Source organism: Meriones unguiculatus, chromosome 8 (genome assembly GCF_030254825.1).
Source record: "Meriones unguiculatus strain TT.TT164.6M chromosome 8, Bangor_MerUng_6.1, whole genome shotgun sequence".
Classification (NCBI taxonomy): domain Eukaryota; kingdom Metazoa; phylum Chordata; class Mammalia; order Rodentia; family Muridae; genus Meriones; species Meriones unguiculatus.
Genome location: NC_083356.1, coordinates 123,098,762 through 123,119,755, shown reverse-complemented (window position 1 = coordinate 123,119,755; position 20,994 = coordinate 123,098,762). Strand labels below are relative to the sequence as shown.

At 43.2% G+C, this 20,994-nt stretch overlaps 1 protein-coding gene across 2 annotated transcripts in view; it reads left to right on the top strand.

Annotated features, from left to right (window-relative positions):
• Positions 1-20,994, top strand: part of Cers6 (ceramide synthase 6) — a 245,150-nt gene that overhangs the window by 188,660 nt on the left and 35,496 nt on the right. For both annotated transcript variants that reach the window (XM_021635584.2, XM_021635583.2), the window contains exons 7-8: positions 12,040-12,168; positions 15,494-15,600. In XM_021635584.2, coding sequence (XP_021491259.1) covers positions 12,040-12,168; positions 15,494-15,600 — 236 coding nt within the window. The remainder of the gene's footprint in view (positions 1-12,039; positions 12,169-15,493; positions 15,601-20,994) is intronic.

Sequence of the window (20,994 nt, the reverse complement as noted above, 5' to 3'; positions counted from 1 at the left end):
TTTTCCTTCTTTTCTTTCTTCTTCTTCTCCTTCTTCCCCTCCTCCTTCTCCTTCTTCTTCTTCCTTCTGTTTTATAGCCTTTCTAAAATGATCCTGATATTCACCATTGTTTTTTTTTCTTTTCCACTAAGAATCTAGAGATTAAAACTGAGAGCCTTTCATCCCTTCTGTGTGTTGAGAAAGAATGTGAACCCTTGATCATTTCCAAAGTTGCCACTTTTTTTTGGTCAGTGAGGAAAACAGCTATTAAAGGCTGGGTCTGGGAAAAATATAATGAGCTTGGGATTTAAATATACAATACCAAAACAGCATAAACCTTCTTGAAGGTTTTTCGTGACTTTTTTTTGTGGTTAGAAAACAGTTAGGACACCATTAAAAATATCAAGCATTTTCTTAGTGCCCAACACTAAAAGACCTGACTTTTCTGGGGGTGGGAGTGCTGTCTGCTCCAGTTCTGAGCTCTGATACCCGTTCACCGTGAGTGTTTTCCCTGCACAGCTGCATTCGCCAAGGCAAGCTAATAGCTGCTCTGTTCAGTTCAGGACAGCTTGCTTATGTCTAAACCGTGTGTCCCTTTTAATGAAGCTGCTGTTTGGCTCAAAGGCCTGGGCCTTCGGCCAATGGGCCCTGCTTGTGTTCAGGCACGCATCCTTGGCGCAGCGCCAGACCCTGGCTGATAACGTCTGCCTGCCGCTTTCTCTTGTTCCAGAAGGAGCGCTACATCTTGTCAGTCTCCACAGAGAGAGTTTGGTGAGGAAAGACGGCAAAAGAAAAACTTGGTGGCTGCCATGCTTGGTGCCCTTGTAGCTTTTGCAGAAATTAATTGGCGTCCATTACTGTGGGTCTTTAGCTGTCTTCTAGAGTCTACCTATGTTCCAGACCTTTCCTTTAGGGTAAAAGGAAATGCGTTCTTTAATCTTCCTGAAAGGACCCGATGTAATGTGCACTAAATTAACACCATGTTCAGCAGTTAAAAATGAGAACTGTATCTGGTACATAATAGCCAAAATTTAGCCGAATCTAAACCGAGAACTTAAACAAGCTAAACTAGTGTTCACAGATTTAAATGTTCTTAATCAATCAAAATTAACACAGTAATCATAAAGAAGGAGTAAGTTGTTCGCATGAGCAGTCCTTTCCTTTTCCAAGTAAGAAAATTTGAAAACCAATTATCATTAATTCATAAGGGTAAAAGCTGTTTTAACATAATAATCTTAAAAAGGACATTTACAGTAAAGGACAGTCCTTTAAATTCAGCACAATGAGAAAACTTTAAGGACAGTATAACTTAGAGTGACAGCCGAGGAATACTGGGCCACTTACCTGTCCTGAACAGTGCCCAGTGCAACCTTAAAGAGGTTACTTTGCTTTTCTGTGTCTTGGTTTTCTGAGTAAAGGAAGGGGATGTCAGAACCTGCCCTGTGGGAATGCCGCAGCATAAATAGGCAGCACACAGACCTGGACTGGTTCCTGGCACACCAGAAGTGCTCAGTTCACATCCGCTTTCCTGCAGCCACCGTAAGGCCAGTCGCATCCCATCAGGCATGTCTGGAACTGTACTGCTCATCTATCCCCATCACCCATACTCATCTGAGACCAGTGGACCGTGAGCATAATTGATTTCTGTTGCTGTTTACTTGCTGCAGTGAGGCCCTCGAGAGAGTTCACATTTTTTTCTTGTATGGTGATTGGTGCAATTCGAGATGGGTCTGCTCCTTCAGCCTAACTCCCCTGAAACGACTGGCAAGCACACTCCTTCCTTTACTCCCTCTACCAACGGAAGTGCGTCATTAGTTAAAGAAACAAACCTATTATCTAAACCACTGAGATTTGTGGGGTCTTTTTTTTTTTTTTTAACCCTCTAACCTAGCTTATCCTGACGGGAGCAGCTGTTGTAATTTCCCAGAACCATGTTTGAAAACGATTTATCAAAATCAGCAGCTCTCAGGGTGAGGTCTTCCAATCCTAGGCCGTCACTAAGATCTTTTCAGGGGGTCCACAAAGGCATAACTGTCTCCCCAAGGGCACTGAAGTCTCATTTTGTCTTCCTCTGTGCACGGGAACTTACAAAGGTAGCAGAAGGCAAAGCTGCTGGCTGCAGCCCCAGCATGCTCTGTGGTCACCGTGTTCTCCAGCGCCGTACACCTGCGAGAGGGGGAAAATGCCAGTTTTACTTGAAAACACCGTGGACAAGGGCGATAACAGTATTCATATTATTAAATCTCAGTTCTCAAAATATACGCTCAAATTTTGTGCGTGTGATGAAATAGGAAGTGGATGTGGAGACTGTCTGCATTGCAGGACACAACGACATCTCAAGAAAAATCACCTGCAGTTAGTTCTTCGCAGTGTAAACTAAACTAGCTGCCCTCCACCCCCGCCGTATACAACACCATTTTTAATTAAAAAACAAAATTGCTGACATTTGTGTGGTCAGCAGGCATTTTTATAAAAGGACACAGAGTGAGCTAGCCCAGTTGGTTAAAGGAAAGCAACTGACATCATTCCTTGATGATAAAGCTTAAGGTTTCAAACCAAACTTAGCTGTCTAGAAAATCTGCGTCCACCAGAGAGCCTGACAGCCCCGTAGCACCTGAAGACTTTATTTCTAATGATACAGGCGTGCGTGTGCGAGAATTCCAGCATGAAGCCTGTTCCTCTGTGTCCTAACTTAAAACTATTAGAGATATTAAATAGGCAAATGTGGCTTTAAAATGTTTTGTAACAAATATATACACATTTAACAAGGGGAACGAGTGTCTCCCAAACATCTAATGTTCGGTGTCTTAAAATCACCTATGGAAGAAACAAGCATTTAAAGCGAAAGACAAACCAGTTAGTTTAGGTGACTACCAAATGGATTGGTATGGTTCACACAGACACTCCCTAGAATATCTGACTTGTCAGATGTCGGTATCGTAGCAAGGAGTATCTGTAGCTATCCAAAAGGGCTATTAAGAGCCTCTCCTCTTTCGGCTGTATAGTTGCCTGATATTAAATCTTTGTCAGTTGCTTCAACCAAAGTATCTCCCAGCAGATTGAAAGCACATGGTTTGTGGGCCTCCAACTCTCCTGAACTAAGCCAGACACCAGAGAGGTCTGTCGTAATGCGAAGCAGCTGCCACGTGTCGCTTTAGTTGTTTCCACTTTTATTTTAGAAACTGGAGTTACCATTCATAAAAGCGTTTCTTGGTGGATAGTGAAATCTATTTCAAATTAATCAGTATGTTGTACTTTTCAGCCTCCAGCGGGATGAATGCCGATAACTCACATAAAAAAATCCTCCTTGAAATCCCTTGTTGCCAGAGTTGTTTGGGTCAGAGCCTGTACCACGGCAGTGCCAATGGGCCAAACGCAGCCACCTGTCTTCAATTACAGAGACAGACTGGCAGTGAACAGCAGGGTGCCAGGGAGATGGCTCAGTTGGTAAAGTATTTGCTGTAAAATATGAGGACCTGAGTTCGAATCTTCGGCATCCACATGAAAGCTAGGTGTGACACACACATACACACACACACACACACATCTATCTTCAGGGTCCTGGCACAAGTTTTTTGGTTTAAACAAAGTGCCAGAATTATGCATAGCTAAGCAATTCTGGTCAAGGTGTGGCCCACACATCATTGAGCCACCATTGTCTTCGCTCCATTGTCTCCTCCAACTGTGTGAAATCTCTTTCCGGGAGATGGGTTCCTACTCTGCTGGCATCCGGCTTCAACCTTCCCCTTCTCCCATCATGAGATTTTCTAGGGACCATTGTTTCAATAGTTAGTCTTAGTAGCCAAAGGAAGGAACTCATCTCTTTTCCTCACATCATCATTTCTGCCAGGCTGAGCATGACATCGTCCATGCTTTTTAGGATATAAAGACCCTGATGAGTGAGCATTGCTGCTCTAGATTCCTGTCTTTCGTAAGAGTGACTGGAGGTGGCAGCTCAAGTTGTATCTAGTGGTCCTTTCCTTTCTCAGAAAGCAGAGCTCTCACTGGGTGACAACCATTCGTGCGCAGATAGGTGGAAAATGATACGGACTCTCTTACTAAACTCAGTGCTGCTCCACAGGCTTGTGACAGTCTGAGGTTCCCCCTTAGGAATGTAGTCCTGAGTCAAGTCTCCACCCTACCCACCTATCTGTCTGTCTGTCTGTTTCTGTCTCTCACTCTCTCTCTGGACTTTATAATATAAAGAAGAAAAGGTGGCTCATTTAAATAAGCTAAATTTGCCATCAAAATGGAGTATCTGAACCCATAGCTGCATCCAAGGGAATGGGAAAACAATACAGTTCTGTAATTGGCGAAAGAATTGTTTTATGGGGTACATCCGTGGAATTTTTCTGCCAACTCAGCATCTGCATGCCCTTTTTTAAAGATGAAGCTTCTCTTTAGGTCTTTGAGTCAGATGACTGGCCACTGGACAGACTTGAGGTTGTCACAGATCCATCTGCTTATGGTATGGGAGGGTGACAGGAGCCCATGAGCTACAGAGGAGCTCAGTGTTGATGTATTACACAAGGACCCACACCTCGGGACCCGGGCAGTGCTGCTGATCTAGGACTATGTGTCCCTAAGTCTAGGGCCTCAATCAAGAGTTCTGCTCTCTCAGTGGGGTTCCTCCGTTCCTTCCTTCAGCTGGGAAGCTGTGATTCAGCCTCCTCTGGGGAAGCTCCTATCCTGTCATTCTAGAGCATCTGAAAAAAACTTTCACTTTGGTTCACTGTCACTCTAGCTGTCCGCCTGGTGTCAGGACCTGCCTCGTCCCCCATCCAAACACCAACAGGCTCTTTCGTGAGGCTCTGACTTCCCTAGAAGCACTGTACCTCACACCCAAGGCCTCCCCTTGTAGCCTGGCTCTCTTGTGATGCCCTTCTCACCTCCCAGGAGCAGCCTTGTTCTGTTTGCTTGTCCCTCCCTTGATGTGTTCTCTTAAGCATCCTCTCTGCCTGCCCGTCACAGTTGTCTGTCCACTTACATTTGTTCCTCTGAAGCTGTGGGGCTGTTACACGCCCAAGCTCTGGAGTAAACAAACGGAAACTGGCTTTAGATCTGGCTGTCACCCATTGTCACAGTATGGCTTTGGAGAGATTGGTACCCCGGTGCCTCAGTTCCCACGAACAGAGCTTAGAGTAGCGCTTGCCCTGTGGGGCAGCCATCGGGGAGAAACCGCAGCATCAGAGCAAATTAGAAGGTAGTTAGGTGTTTACTAGATAGTCAGTGGAACGTGGGGTTTGGAAAGAGAAGAAACACACACGTTATACCCCAGAAGGTACTCTGCGGCCAGAGATCTATGTGGAGGAAAAAGAAGCTTTGAGAAAACGCCTCAGCTAGGATTCAGGGTGTGGTGGCAGGCCCTGGGCCAGGTGAAGGAAGAGGAGTTAGAAGAAGATACGGTTGCTGACAGGAAGAGCTTCCCTGAACTCCGCCTTCCCCAACTAGCCAGGCTAGAAGAGATGTTTTTCACCCTCCACATTAAACACAAAATTGAGTCCCTGATTGCTCATTGTCACTTGAGCCTCCAGACCTTGGTAGTACGTGCAAAGATGCTGGCTGGCTTCCCACCCAGTAGCCCTGATTTTAGTTGAGCACAGGCTGCCCCCTACTGATGGTGCTGGATTCTTTCAGCTTAAGTGGGCTCTAGTGACTGAGCTCCTGTGGTGGGGTTTCTTTGTCCCTAGGGATCTCTGCAGACAAAGGAGAGATTTAGCCGAGAACTAATGGAGTCCTTCAGGCTTACATAACCTATATTTTTAATACCCCAGAAGCGACCTTTTCCTCACTAAAATTCATGCCAACCAATACGGCTAGGTCAAGGGTAATTTAAACAGAACCCAGAGGCTCCATTATAAAGACCTTTGATTCCAGGTACTGGGATGTTGACAAGCTGTGAGGAAATTAGCATGTGTGTTTGATTAAGCGCACTGACGTCATTTGCAATCAGAGTCGGCTGGGGAGCTTGATTGCTTGGATGGAGAGAGGTGGGAGACTGTGAAGACTTTCTCAGGGCACGGAAAATCTAGGACCGTTCTCTGGCTGGCTCCACCAGAAGTGATTGGGAGCACTGCCACGCTGTTCTGTTGCACACATAACATTTTATTGTGCTCCTTTCCATTGTAGTAAAAAGCAATTAAAGATTAAATATTAACTAATTCGCAGTGGACACGGTTACGAGTTCTCAGTCTTGAAGGGCACCATAAATGTTGTACGGGAGAAAGAGCGGGTGAACAGTGCTTACCCAGCAGTTCCCTGTTTCGTTTAGCCCTGTTTCCAGAAGCCGTAAAACAACAGTGCCCCTAAGCAACAGAGAACATGCCGCCGAATCTAGACGGAGCTCCTGCTTTTAGAAGCCGGAGAAGCCACTGCTGGCCCTTCACGTTGCCTGGGCATTGTGATTATAGTCGATCGTGAGATATGTGATGAGGGTGACCTTTCAGAGCTCCGTATAGTTTATGTGAATTTCAGGAGTAATTTTGGATGGGTTTGGGTTGTAACAGAATAACTATGACAATTAATCTCTTATGCATTCTTTGCCAGAAGAAAGGACAGGAGGGCCTAAGCAACTGCTACATTGAATAACATAACTGAGAGTTTCTCGTTATGATGTCCTCTACTATGACTCTAAAAGAGGGGTCATCAAACTCTTCTGTAAGGACCAGGCAGTGCTGTAAAGTTGTGGGTGGGCTCCGTTGTAGTTGTTCCACTATGCTCCTGGAGCAAGAAAGCTACCTAAAACAAGCAGGTATAGGAGTGTTCCAGTAAAACTGCCCAATTCGGGCAGTTTCTCTGTCTCTGCTTTGAAGTCAACGGACTTGTTAGCCCTAAGGCAAAAACAAGAAGAAGAGGAGGGAGCATGTGAAGGATGAAGAGAGAAACAGAGATAGGAGAGAAATCATAAAATGATAATCAGTTGCAAACTGTCTGTTGTCCTATTCCTGGAGCCCTTGGCATCATTATTAATTTCATGTATTAACTTTATTAAATTCAAGAAAACTAACACATTTTCTCTTCATCTGAGCAAAGTGCTTTTCCATTGTCTTGCCTTTAAGGAGTATTCAGTCTTCACTGCCTGAGAACGTCTGCCCTCAATTAAAATTGTGGAGTCCTTACTCCCTTTATGAGGTAGCTCAATAATGATATTTTTTTCATTCAGTTAGTCCCAAATGAAAATTTCAGGAAAAATTTCTTACACACACACACACACAGAGACAAAGACACAGAGAGAGAATGATATAGTTTTTATGATGTAATTTTGTCTTAATAAAGGCAGGCACATTCAGATGAGTTTTGTGGTCCCTTTACAAGGCACAATATTATTTCAAAGACACTCCAGCGTAGCAAACCTGTAGGGAACTGTATTATCTGGACCCCGGCACATAAGTCTCGATGAGTGGTTATCTTTGGCTTTATTGTGCTGATGCTTTGTTGTGTATGAATTTTTTCCAGAGAGGTAGAGGTTCTGGCCCTTTCTTTAACAGCTGGAGACTGAGCCTGACCGATCCTGTCAAGTAACAAAACCACAAAACAGGTGGTTTGGGTCATGGCCGAGACAAGGGGCAGTTCTGTTCTCTCTGGAATCAACCACAGACCTGAAGGCCGCTTGTTTCCTCCTGCAGCGGATGCTTTGGAAAATCTTGTCAGCCTAAAGCCTGGTATTTTTTGATCCACAATTGTGTCTACATACACTGTCTTTTCTAGAGTAACAAATGGGAGAATGCAGAAGTTCCTCCCTGTACTGATAAAATCCCTATTTGGCAATTAAAAACAAAACAGTTTCTTTAGATCAGATTCAATGCCTGCTCAAAGGAATGTGCTGGGATGACAGGACATGAGTAACACAGCGTCAGGGCTGCGTGGCTTTCATTAGAGGGATTTGGTTGTGTCTGAGGCTTTCCGAAGCATAAATGTAAGACAAGACCATTATTCCTGTGTGTATGTGTGTGTGTGTGGATATGAATATAATGGAAATTGCTTCTCAGCTATATGGCTACAACTGTGAGCACCAGCAGTAATAAAACAAGCTTTTTTTTTTTTTTTAGAACAAGTGATTCATCTTCAAAACTCATCTTCACAAAACAAATTTTATCTGAAAAACAAGGCTTTTATTTTTTAAAGGTGCCTGATAAGCATATTGACATTTGTATCAAATACGAATTAGGGAATTTAATTAGTAAGTGGCCCTAATCTTCCATAAGTGCTTTAATCAATTTACATTTATTCATTTTAAAAATTAACTGGAAAAAATCTTTTTTTTTTCTCCTTTAGTAAGCTGGGAGCAGCCATTCGGGGCTGAAGAGTAGGGAAGGTGGGAGTTCCTAACTGTTGTTTGGTGCTCAGATACTAGGGTGTCAAAAGCTGTCTGTTGGGCATAGGCGAATACAAACTCACTGAGCTCATGAACTAAGCACTGTGTGTGTTTAAATTTAGTCCCGTGGTTTAACATGTCAGTTGATGGGTTAGGTCTACTTTAGTTGAGCTGTTGTTTTGAAGTGCTGTGTCTGGTAAAACGCCATTCTCCAGGTGGAGGGGAACAATTCATCTTCCATTGCAAAACAGCACCAGAGCAGTTTGTATTATTATCCGCCTGAGGCCTTTTGGCATCATCTGCCTTTAATAACCTAAGAAAGCCCCGAACACTGTAAAGAACTGTCAGGATTTCAGTAGCTTTGGAAACAGCTGCACTGTGCCTGTGTGCAGTCACTCATCCAACTCAGTGTCCGCATCATTTCTCGCCTGTCCGTGAGCTAAGAGATAATGTAAAGCCTCGCTGTGTCCCAGGAAGGAGAGTGGCCATCACTTAGCAGATGGCATGAATTTGTTCTGTTGTGGGCGAAAGCATTAACCGAGGCAGGACAGACTATTCTCTTGCCACTGGTGGCCACCATCCGTGCCATCCCACTTGTGTGGAGACTGAGTTAATTGAAAATAAATCGTTGTGTCTTAGTTACTAGTTATCTGACCTCGCTGAGGGAACTGGCATATGGTTTGGCGCTCAGTGATAAATTCCTGTGTGTGTGTGGGGGGGGGGGGGGTCTACACAAGGTGCTGCTCCTGGAAACTGGATTCACCCGTGAGCATCTTCACCAGAGTCAACACAAAACTTGTAAAACCATTAAAGGTGTGGGCGGTGACTTTTCAAAATGCAGAGTGTACTGACACCAACAGCTCCTGAACTGTAAACCCGAGGCGGGAGCGTTTGATGGGTTTATGCGGGCTCTTTCTTTCGCGTGCCTGATTGTGTACACTTCCGTCTCTTTATATGTTAGATGGGCCTGAAACTAGTTGATTTAAAGACTCCAGGATCAACCATTGGAACCACTAAGTCGAGAGGTAGAGAACTGATAGCCAAAAACAAAACAAAACAAACAAACAAACAAAAAAAAAAAAAAAAACCCAAACAGATCTAGTCTAGCATCTTAGTTGCCAAGTGAGGGAGTTGATGCCTTTACCAGAAACTGCAAAACTCGTGAGTTGGAACCTGCATCGCAAGCTGCCTCTCATGCAGTGCGTGCTTCATAACCATACTAAGAAAGAGTCATAAGGTCTTTAGGAGTCAACATGTTGTAAGTCCCTGGCCATAACTTTCTTGTTAAGATAGAAATTGATTTAACTATAGCAGAGGACGTGTCTAAAAAGCATTTGTTTAATTGAGTTAAACTAGAGACTGGAATTTAGGAATTGGAGTTGAAGAAAGATTGAGTGTGGGGCCAGGACAGGTAAGTAGGAGAACAAATGACAGTGGGCTCCTGATGCAAAGTGGTTATAGAGGAAAAACATTGCAAGGTGGCTCAGAAAGAGAGACCCAAGGCTGCTGTGTTCTGTGGGAACAAAATGTGAGTTAAATCTACAGAGAACAGAGAGCTGTATCTAGGCTAGTTGTTCAGGCCTCTACGTCAGAAAAAGTCAGCATAGCTTGACTGAAAGACAACCTAAGGACTGCAGCCCATATTCATCCTCAGAAGCCAGGAGGAGGTAGAATGCAGACAGCCTTCTTACCTTACAGTGAGGACTGGGGTACCAGAGAAAAGGACCTGCAAGTACTCTGTAGTTGCTCTAATGCCATAAGTAAAATGACCTTTGAAGCCCTAGAAAGCATTTTATTATAGATTTTGTAACCTGCCATCATTCTGTCAACACAGACAGATGTCGGTTACCTAGGATCGATATACCAGTGATTAAACAATTGAATCGTTACTTTCTAGTCATCCAAGTAGTTTGTTTGGTTTGGTTTGGTTTGGTTTGGTTTGGTTGTTGTTAAGTAATGGCAATTGGAACTAAAGAGCTGGCTCAGTAGTTAAGAAAGCTAGCTTGCTGCTTGTTCTTCCAGGGGACCTGAGTTTGGGTCCCAGCACCCATACCAGGTGGCTCACAGCTGCTGCTAGCGCCACCTCCAAGTGGATCTGGTGTCCTCCTCTGGCTTCTTTGGGCACTGCATACATGAGACAAATATTCACATAACACACATTCATAAATAAAAATAAAATAACTAAAAAATAAATGGAAGTAGCCAAAAGAACCCAGGGAAAAAAATACATACAGTTTCCACTGCAGCCTCTGTTCTTTCTCTTCCTACCAGGAAACCCAGCACATAGGGTTCTTGCCTTTGTTCCCAGCGAGGATACTGTAGGGGAAGAGCCCCGACAATGAGATACACCTTCCAAGAAACTGGTGAAATAACCAAAACCAGTCTACCTCTTACTCTGCCTAGGCTTCTAGAACAGAATGCCATATTGGAAGCCTGTAAAGCAGGGCCAGTCTATTCCTGCCAGCTCTGGAGGCGTGTACGTCTTGGCTCAAAGCAGTGACGGGCTTGGCATTCTGTGGAGGGGCTCATTTCCTGCTTCAGAGATGACACCCTCCAGCTGTGTCCTCATGTGACGGCCTCTCCTATAGAGACACCAATCCTTGTCATGACCTAATCAGTGCCCACCCCACCCCCCATACACACACCTTCATCTTGGTCATTAGGATTTTAACATGAATTTGAGGACAAAGAAGATGTAAGCATTCAGACCATTACCCTATGGTAAAACTGAACTTGTTTATTGGACTTTATGTAAACAACAGAGACTATTCATCCTATGAGGCTCCTTGTCTCCTTACTTTCAGTGGATACCTCTTCAAATATAGCACATGCTTAAATTAATAATAATAATGCGGATATCTGAGCCTTGCGGCGCAGGCATGTAATCACCAGTACTCAAATAGTTAAGGCAGGGAGGTTGCAAGTTCAAAGCCAGCCTGGGCAACTTAGTTAAGAACTATCTTAAAATAATAGGAATATAAAATGTTAGAGTGTTTTGCTAGTACATAAAATTGTCTAGGTTCATTTTTCAATATTGTGTGAGTGTGTGTCTTCAGAAACTGCAACCACTAAGTATCAGAGAAATATATATGGACTATTGTCCCAAAGATCTTAAAGAGTGTTAGGTTTTGTTGTTATTGTTCTTACTATAACAAACTGCCTGAGACAAATAACTTTTATTAGGAGAAAAGGGTTGGCTTCGGCTCATGTTTTCAGAGGTCCTGTCAGTGGGTGATTAGCATGTTGTTGTGGGGTCCGTGGCAGTGATGTATACTGAGGAAGGAATGTGCAGTGGGATAAGCTGTTTACCCTGTGGTAGGCAAAAAAACAAGAAAGACAGGAAAGGGCCGGTTTCCAGCATCTTCTAGAGCATTCTCTCAACACCCCGACTTCATCCCACTAGGCTCGTCTGGTAACACCACGGTCTGGGTCTAAGCCTTTACGCGTGGGCCTTTGTGGGACCCTTGAAACACAGCAAAGCAAAAATGAAGCCTAAGTGCCTTTCTTGGGCTGAAATCCTGTGGCGGTTCCTCCCCTTGTGACCTGCCTCCCGTTACAGTGTTGAATCCCATCCTCCATGGACATATGGGCAATCCCAGAAGGGCAGGAGCGCCTTAAGCACTTACGAACCACGGTGCCGTCGCTGTGGAGGGTCTCCCCGTGGGTTGGCTTGGAGAGCGTGTGGTTGGGTGGAGAGACCGCAGTGCTGCTCAGCACTGACTGTGTTTTGTTCTTCCTTCCCCGAGGACTTCGGCATCATGTTCCTGCACCACCTCATAACAGTCTCCTTAATTACCTTTTCCTATGTCAACAACATGGCGCGAGTAGGAACCCTGGTCCTCTGTCTCCACGACTCAGCCGATATTCTGCTCGAGGTAAAACTTTTCCTTTCATCTTGAGGGGGACGAAATCCAGAACTCACAGGGTCCCGGCCAGCAAGGCTGGAGTCCATTGGGTGGTGCTTTCAAACCACCGGGTGCTACTTAGCGTGTGGATCCGGCAAACCCGAGACTTCAGAATGGTGTGGAAATGTGTGTAGGCTGAGCTGTGTAGGCTGAGCTGTGTAGGCTGAGCTGTGTAGGCTGAGCTGTGTTAGCCGCATTGACTCGGAGGGAGCCGGAAGCCTTGACCAGTCCACATTTGAACAGTTGATTTTGTAACAGAAAAATCATTCTTTTAATAGATTTTCTGTTCCAAGAGTCACCCTGATTTACCTGAAAGCTGTGTATAACCCAGTTTAGCAGTCATAATACAAGTAAGCAGTTTAATTTTTGATACATATTATCCTAGCGGCCTTTAAGAGAGAAAGGGGTATATGAACTGTAAATTTTATACCAAAGGTCTATAAACCATTTGCTGCTTTAATAACAACAATAATAAAATAATATGAAAAAAAGAATTTACTGCTTTCAGAGTTAAGCTCAGTAATGTTATGTGCATAAGGAAGTCTTTTCACTTCATGCTAAGAAATTTTATAACTGGTCAAAATTAATGTAAAAAGAAAAGTACAGAGTTTGCATAGAAGTGACTCTGAGAGTCATTCTTTTTTTTTTCCCTGCTGGGTCATGGTTCATTTGCTACGAAGACAGATGAATCCTTGGTGATAATCTGTTCTTGCAATCAGAGCTACAAATGTAAACATTTAATCTTTCAGAAAGATAGTAAGTTAAGTTTGAACTGAGTGCAAAACCTTACCAAAAGTTCTGGTCCCCTGAAGGTTATGAAACCACAGTAGTCCTTCTGGGTCAGAAGATAGTTTGTGACCATGATTATTCAAGCTAAACTTCATTCAGGATAAATCTAATTAATTTAAAAGGATAAATTTAAAAGGATAAATCTATGTAATAGGAGTTGGTTAGGAGTTAAGAAGATGTTCTAAGGTCTAGAAAAGGTGTCTTTAGGTCACAAAACTGCAAAACTTTTGACTCACCAAGATAGGATAGATAATATTTTCTTCAAGGTTGCCAAATACAAATAAGCTAACCATGGTTAATATAACTTTTACATATGGTTTTCCTGATTGTTTCATAATTGTTCTTACTGTATATTGTTTATTATAAAAAATTGCCTTTTTAATTAGACAGAAAGGGGGAACTGTGGTGGTTGACCTGGCTCCACCATGTATTCAGATGTTAGTTGCTTGTCCTCCGAGATTCTTACTATTCTACAAACCTACATATACCCACATATACCAAGCAATGCTGTGTGACCTTGCTCCAGATTATCCCTGACTGGCCAGTGAGAAGTGCCTACACCCAAGTTGAACAGAAGAGAGGCAGGCAGAGCTAAGGTTTGTGGCTTGGACAGGAGGATCTCGGGAGAGGGGAGGAGAGACAGGAGAGGAGACAGAAAGAAGGCAGCTGCTGTGGGTTAGCGTGAACAAGAAGCACGTGGCCGGGGGGGGGGGGGGTGAGCTTGCTGTGAGGATTGGCAAGTGGAGAGAAGCAACGCAGACGGAAACACGTGCAAGTGCTTATGGGAATTACGGATGGGAAGTAGCCCAGATAGGCGTGATGAGAGCAAATGGCATGGGACGTGGAGCTGGGAGATATCAAGATAGCTTTGGGGGTTAGTTCCTGCCCAGTTTCAGTGTATAGGTATATAAAAAAATATAACAGGTATCTGTGTACTTTTACTTCTATAATAGCAGGTAAAATAATTACTCCTGTAATAATTATATGTATTAATAGTAAATGTTAATAGACTTTTTGCTACACAAGTCTTCTGAAATTCTATTATAACTTGATTATATCCTGTGTGTGCTTAGAAGTGGACATTTATGCAGCAGCCTATGTATGGAAATTAATTCTGAACCTTCAGCCAATGTTAATTCCTGTGGAAGTGCCTGGCATGCAGTTTGGCTAGAGCTGTGATAGAGGAGACATTGGTTGAATTACCATCTGCTACTTTCATCCAGAAGAGATAGCTAATCCAAGAATTCAAGTATGTGGCTTAAAAGCAAAAGGTTTTCATAACCAGGATTCTTTTTTGACATCATAGATAATGTTTGGAAAAGTCCAGTTAATGAAATTACGAAATGGTGTTCCTAGCATACACATCTCTCGCAAGTTGCTGCCAGAGATTGGTTGCCGGATGGATGAATGTAAAAGAAAAGGGGCTTGCTGGTCCTACCTAGCCAGAAGAAGGCTGGAAGTACATTTCTTTTAATGTAACTCATGATGTTACACTTCAGGCGTCCATGAAATTAAAAGCTCGTAATCCTGACTTCCACTCGGGTGATGGATATTTCCTCTTAAGACACATTTCGCTCATAACTTTGTGTACTGCTTGGCACTGTTAAACGAATATCTCCAAGGACGCTATCAACAGTCTTTTCCAGTAATTAATTTTCCACCACATAGAAAGCAACGTTGTGTTGCAGAAGAGATGTGCAGTTTCTAACAGTGTGTGGGTGCTGTGCACGCCGCAAAATGGCGAGAAGTGAGAAAGAAGGATTCGACGTCCTGGCCCCCCGGCTCTTACTTAGAGTCATCTTAAAAAGTGATGATAGAGAAAGCAGTGTGGCTGACTCCCTAGACTAATTTATAGCATTAAAAAAAGAAAAAGAAAAGAAAAAGTCATGGACACTGCTGTCATCAACTGTGGAACTATTTCCTGCAGACATTGGAGCATTAATAAACTTTATCTAGAAAATGAGTCTGAAATATGGATAGAAATCCTACTGAGATAGATTCACTCACAGGGCGGAGTCGTGACACCATCCTCATCTCTAAGTTTGTAAGAATAAGCTGGGAACCCGTCGTCTCCCCAAAGCACCTCCTCTGTGATTGTTAAAGAGAGCGCAAGCCTCACAGTAGAAGGGAAAACAGACTCCGGGGTCACACACTCAGGGCGCAGTGAGGACCTGTTATGTGGTCTCCATCTTTATATCTCTGGCTTGCTAATATCAAAATACAATAGAGGTTTCTTATTTGCCCTCTCTTTTCCTAAAATCAGCCACATAGTTGAATTTTTTTTCCAGCTAGTAAATACTCTAGCAATTCTGTAACGGTGGTTATTGCTGCATTTCACTCAACTTTTGGGTAATTTATAATGCTGCCATGTGGTATGTGCTGTTTTTAGGTAGCAGGTACTCTTGTGCATGTGGCAAGTGATACATCATTGGGGGCTCATGCATACTGAAGGAAACTTTCCTTATCAGTTTTTAACTAAGTGAGTTTGCGTTCCTTCCTCTTTTAGGCTGCCAAAATGGCAAACTATGCCAAATTTCAGAGAATGTGTGACCTCCTGTTTGTCATGTTTGCCATGGTTTTTATCATCACACGGATGGGCCTGTTTCCTCTCTGGTGAGTGTGACAGTCTTCTTTCTGGTTAAAGGCAACCCCTCCAAGGAAGCTTCACAGACACTCTCCTCCTGGATTATACTCTAAATTCCTTCATGAGTTTGCTGAAGTCCATAGAGGAGCAACTGAAGAAACAGCTCAATGGGCGGTGGGTGGGGGAGGGGAGAGGATGCTTCTGTTGGGACAGTGTTTGTCTTGCAATCATGATGACCTGCACCCATGGCAGCACATGGTTGTAATTCTAGCACTGGGGAAGTGGAAACAGAAGGATCCCTGGGGCTCCCTAGCCAGCCAGCCTAGCTAACTGATGAATTTTAGACCAGTCAGAGACCCTGCCTTGAAGGATCTTTTTAAAAATGACACGGTTGTCAGATGGTTCACATGTATGCGCGCACACACACACACACACACAAATGTGTACCACCACACATATGAACACAATGCACACACAGCACTTCATCTCTTCTTTCAAGAGAGTTTTCTACTCCTGTAATATTTTGAGGAGATCAGGTGCATTTGGTGTGGCCATGGCCAACTTTACTAATACTTTGTACTGCATCTGTTAGAGCAGGACATGGCTAATGAAGCCACAGAAGCTCACTTCTCTTTTAGACACTAGTCTAGACTATGACTTAAGAACCTTGGCCCTGGAGGTCTGGGCTGAGAAAGGAAACACAATCCAGCAGCCTTAGGCCAGAAGTAGCCTGCCTGGGAACTCAAGAGATACCCAGGTTCCCAGGCCCTGCTTCAGCCCAGTAAGTCAGAAAGTCGACAGATAAGGCCCAATGAGTTGTGTCATCCTAAATCTTCAAGGTGATTGTGCTGCACACTGAGGTTTGAAGACACTGTGCTAAAAAAAAGTCTCTTCATCAGCTTGTGTTTACAGCGAAAGAGGAATGGAAAGCAGAACTTTAACCCTGGAATTCTCTGTGTCTCCTTAACGGCTAGGTGGCTCTTGCCTTGTTAAGAGCTAAGAAAAAGGCATAGCGGAATGTTGGCGTTTGACAGACTTCTGTAGGTCTGTTGTCAGCCTCCTCATACTTGATCTGGGGGTGGGAAGAAGGAACCCTCTACCATTGATGGTAGCTTTTCCCCTCCCCCCTTTCACTGTGAAAGATCAATTTGAATGGGAAATTTGAGCCATAGGAAGTGCATACAGTAGGAACATGAAGATGTAATGATACCTGAAGACCCAACGGTGCCCTGCAAAAAAGCAAACAGCCATAAAGTCTGAGCTTTTAGTGAGTAGCTGTATCCATAGGATTGCACTGACGAATTACTGACACACCAAACCTTTTCAAGCCACAGGGCAGACATACATGCTTGTCCTTGAGGTGCACAGCCCTTTGGACACTTGGGTTAATAATCTTCAAGCAGCAATATCTTATGTTGGCAACAGACATTTATTAAAACCTTAAGGTTGAACATGAATGTAGCTAGTGAATACTGAGGTAATTTTAAGTATGATGTGTCTATAATTATTTCAGAGTCGGGGGTGTCTTTCAAAATTATTACCGTGACTAGTCATAAAAATTTAAAGAAGAAATTCAAACAAAATGTAAGGGCGGTTCTTGGAACAATAGGAAGCATTTTCAGATGACTAAGAATCTGACTCTTAAAGAAACAGGCATCACCCACATAATTTGATTTGCTGCTTTCCTTTTAGAGAACAAGATAAGATAGAGACACATCTGCCTTTCTTCCCCCCAGTCAACACGTAAACCCTCTTGAGGTTGAAGCATTGCTGAATCACTGAGAACATAGGTCCACAGGACCTATCCTATCCCACTGTCGGTGAGAACACTCAGAGGTGTGCCTACTGGGACTCCCTATTAGCTGCTTAGAAAGTCTATAACTGAGCATAAACCCCTTGCAAATACCAGGGCTCCTGTACCATGTCCCGTGCAATAGCAGAGTTTTTGAAAAGCAACTTACGGAAAACAACTTTCTACTTCATGTAATATAAGAAATAGTCTTGTGCTCACTGCCATGACAGTGGTACAGTGAGCGAAGAGAAATCTTTTCAGATACACCCAGGAAGTCAGGTTGGTGCCTTGATGATGTGTCTTGATCCTGCATCCATTGCCACAACGTAAAGGACATCGTTGTTATTTAACCCTTTCATGAAAAGAGCAATAACAGAGTATTTTAAATATTTGACATCATAAAATTATTTTAAAGCTCCATTGGAATTAGGAAAGCACAGTCTGGGGAAAGACCTTTTAGCTATCACATGCCAGCTCCTTCCTCCTGCCTCTGTTCATAAGTTCAGTCAGCTTTCCAGGTAGGTATTGCTTTTGACATCCAGGGGGAAAAGCTGCTTTCTTTTATAAAATGGCGTTTGGGTCTTTTTAACTTCTATAAGCCAAGGATTCCTAAACTCTTGTGTGTGAGCCTTGCATGCACATGCTTTCTAAGGGGAGGATGAATGGTTCCATCAGTCTCTGGTATATGTGACTTCTTCCTTTGCTCAGAGAAGTGCCCTGTGGGGAACAGGATACATGCATGCCCCACCTTGAGTAGACAGCTCTCCAGGGTGTGCAGAAGGCATCTGTAACTCCTTCAGCTCTTCCTATGTGTTGTTTTCCTTCATTTGTTTCCCGTGGACTCTTCCTGACATGAGCATCTAAGCTCATCATGAGAAGTAACAGCATATACTATTTGGTACACCCACCTCAAGCCCTGTCTTCCACCTTGCCCGGTGGTGATCCAGTACGCATGGGGGCTGCTGTCCATCTGGACACTCCCTCTCCCTAAGGTCAAACTACTTGGTACATGTCGCTTTCCAGTACAGTGTGCTTGCATACTCAGTTATGTAGCCTGCATTCGTCCCTCTCAGAGTGAACCCTGCGGCTTCCGGGGCTTCCAAACTGGCCCAACAGGCTTCTCTGAATTAAACCATACAGTGCTTACCCTTCCAGATTCGTTATTTCTTCCATCTTTCTGAAGATAGATGTTGGCTACAGCAGGGTTCCTCTACATTAATGCAATGCCCAACAACCAAGCTTATGTGATCTTTCAACTCACTATGAGAACTTCTGAGACCCGTTATTGCAGCCTCTTGTTTCCTCATCTTTTTCTCCAGTATACAGAAGACTGTGCTCAAAGTTCTGTGTAAAGCAGGATGACTCTGTGTCCTAGGCACCTTTTGAACATATAGAAGCAAGACTAAGAAGACAGGCAGGTAGGAATGGTTGATGTACTCCTTATAATCCTAATTACTTGAGAGACTGAGACAGGAGGACCCAAGTTCAGATCCAACCTGCTTGGTTCAGAGTAACCATGACTTGTTCTCAGAAGGAAAGAGAGGAGAAACGAAGGAGGAAGAGGAAGGAAGCTGGGGATATAGCTTAGTGGTAGAGCACTTCCAGGACATCTGTGAGGACCAAAGTTCAGTGTAAACTACTTTAAAAAAAAAAAAAAAGACAGAGAGGGATAAAATGAAACTCCAAAGCTAGATTTGGGGAGACATTACCAATCTCATATGTCTGCTATTTACTTTTTTTTTATATAAAGGTATAAATTTTAACTCAAAAGTCCTGCCATTTTTATGTATTTGGTGAGGACTTATAATACATTTATTAGGCAATTAGAATGACCTACCTACTGAATGTTCAATTAGATAGGAAGTTTTCCTCAAGGGAGACTCACAGCATAAATTCCTACAGGTCCTGTAAGTATTCTGGTTGATAGCTTGAAAGAGGAAGCTACAAGTTGTGCATTATTTTTCTAAGCACTTGGGGAATATCAGTAACAGAAATATTTCATATTTAAATCATCTTACTGCATATACTGAAGGGCTCTATTGGCTAAATAATGTATTATATCAGATGGGGTATATCTGGAAAATAGCTACTCGATTTTCTTTTTAAAGAGAAAGAGACAGTTTATTCTGAAGCCAAATATGAGTTGCTGTGGCCCAGGACCAGACTCGATTATCTCTGAACTATGTTCTAACATGGTAATCTTTTCATGAAGTTTTTACCTTAACAGAACAAAGAAAATTACAAATGGAGACACTTTGAAAATATAATAAGAGACATACCTGGCAGGCAGGTTGCAGCAAGCATGTCGCCAGATAGCTAGCTGGTGACATCCATGGCTTTTGGATTGCCACGCAGTATTTAAAGAGTTGCCTGTGCCGAAGGACTCTGCTGTCCAAATAAAATGGTCAGCCGGGGTATGCCACACTGGGAGAACTTCTCTGCTCTTCATTTGTCTGTTACACATCCTTCCAGAGAACCACATGTGGTCTTCATGGGAATCTTACATTTTCTAGGAGCCACGCTCAAGAGTGGTATCCACTAAAAGAGCTTACTTATTTGACTCAGCATATTCAAAATAATGCCATTTCATGCATCAATATGTTAAGTTAGTCCACATTAAGAGTATCGAGATACTTGCGTTCTTTTACAGTGCATCTTTAGAGCTAATAGTTCACGCTGCCGTTCGTTGAAAGGTTAGCTACGTGCAGAGTGCTCATTGCCAGGGTGCAGCTAGCACACTAGACAGGACAGTTCTAGAAAAGACTTCTACCACAGCCAATGGTGGCAACTGCATTCTGCATGTTTCCCGATGTCTGGCATCTTCACCGATGTTAAGGCCACTGGCTGCAACTACTCCCATCTATTGTGAGCCACATAATGGAGTAGTTATTAAGGAAATTTAAACGAGGGTGTAGGCCCCAGGTTTTTATTCCACTGCTTAATTTATGTCATCGTTTTGAGTGTTCATGTCTTAAAAAAGATAAAGGAAGATCCCTATGTCATCATGTTGCATCACTGATTAATTTATCTAGTCTCTTTGTGGTTTTATTGTAGTCACTTAGTGCTATACATTTCCCTTTTACTACTGCTTTTTATTTTTTTTTACAAGTTTTGGTGTTTCTTGTATACAGTTGAACAGTTGTGGTTATTGCACAGTGCTGAACAAGGGGGAGTGATTATTATATACAGATGAGTAAGAGTTATTATATACAATGGAACAAGGAGGCAGGTTTAGCTAATTGCATAAGAGCAGTCTCTGTAGGGGAACAGTCTTCAGGTCATAAATTTCCGGGGGAAGAAAGCTGTGGTGGGCATTTTCCGTTATACACTGTCAGCATTTTGCCCGTAGGCCAGAGGTAGGTTTTGCCGTCCCTCTGGGCTTAGTACTGCTTTCAGTGTGTCTTAGAGGTTCCACTCTGTTGTGTTTTCATTTTACATTTTGTTCCAGGAATATTTTGATTTCTTCTTTGACCCCGTCATCCTTCAATAATGAGTTCTTGCCATGAGTTTTGTGTCCCTGCGTGTGGTCTTAGAGAGTCTCCCATGTGCTGCTGAGTAGAATGTATAATCTCTGGTGCTTGGGTCGAACATTCTGTTAGATCCATTTGATGTAAAAAGTCATTTAATTCTG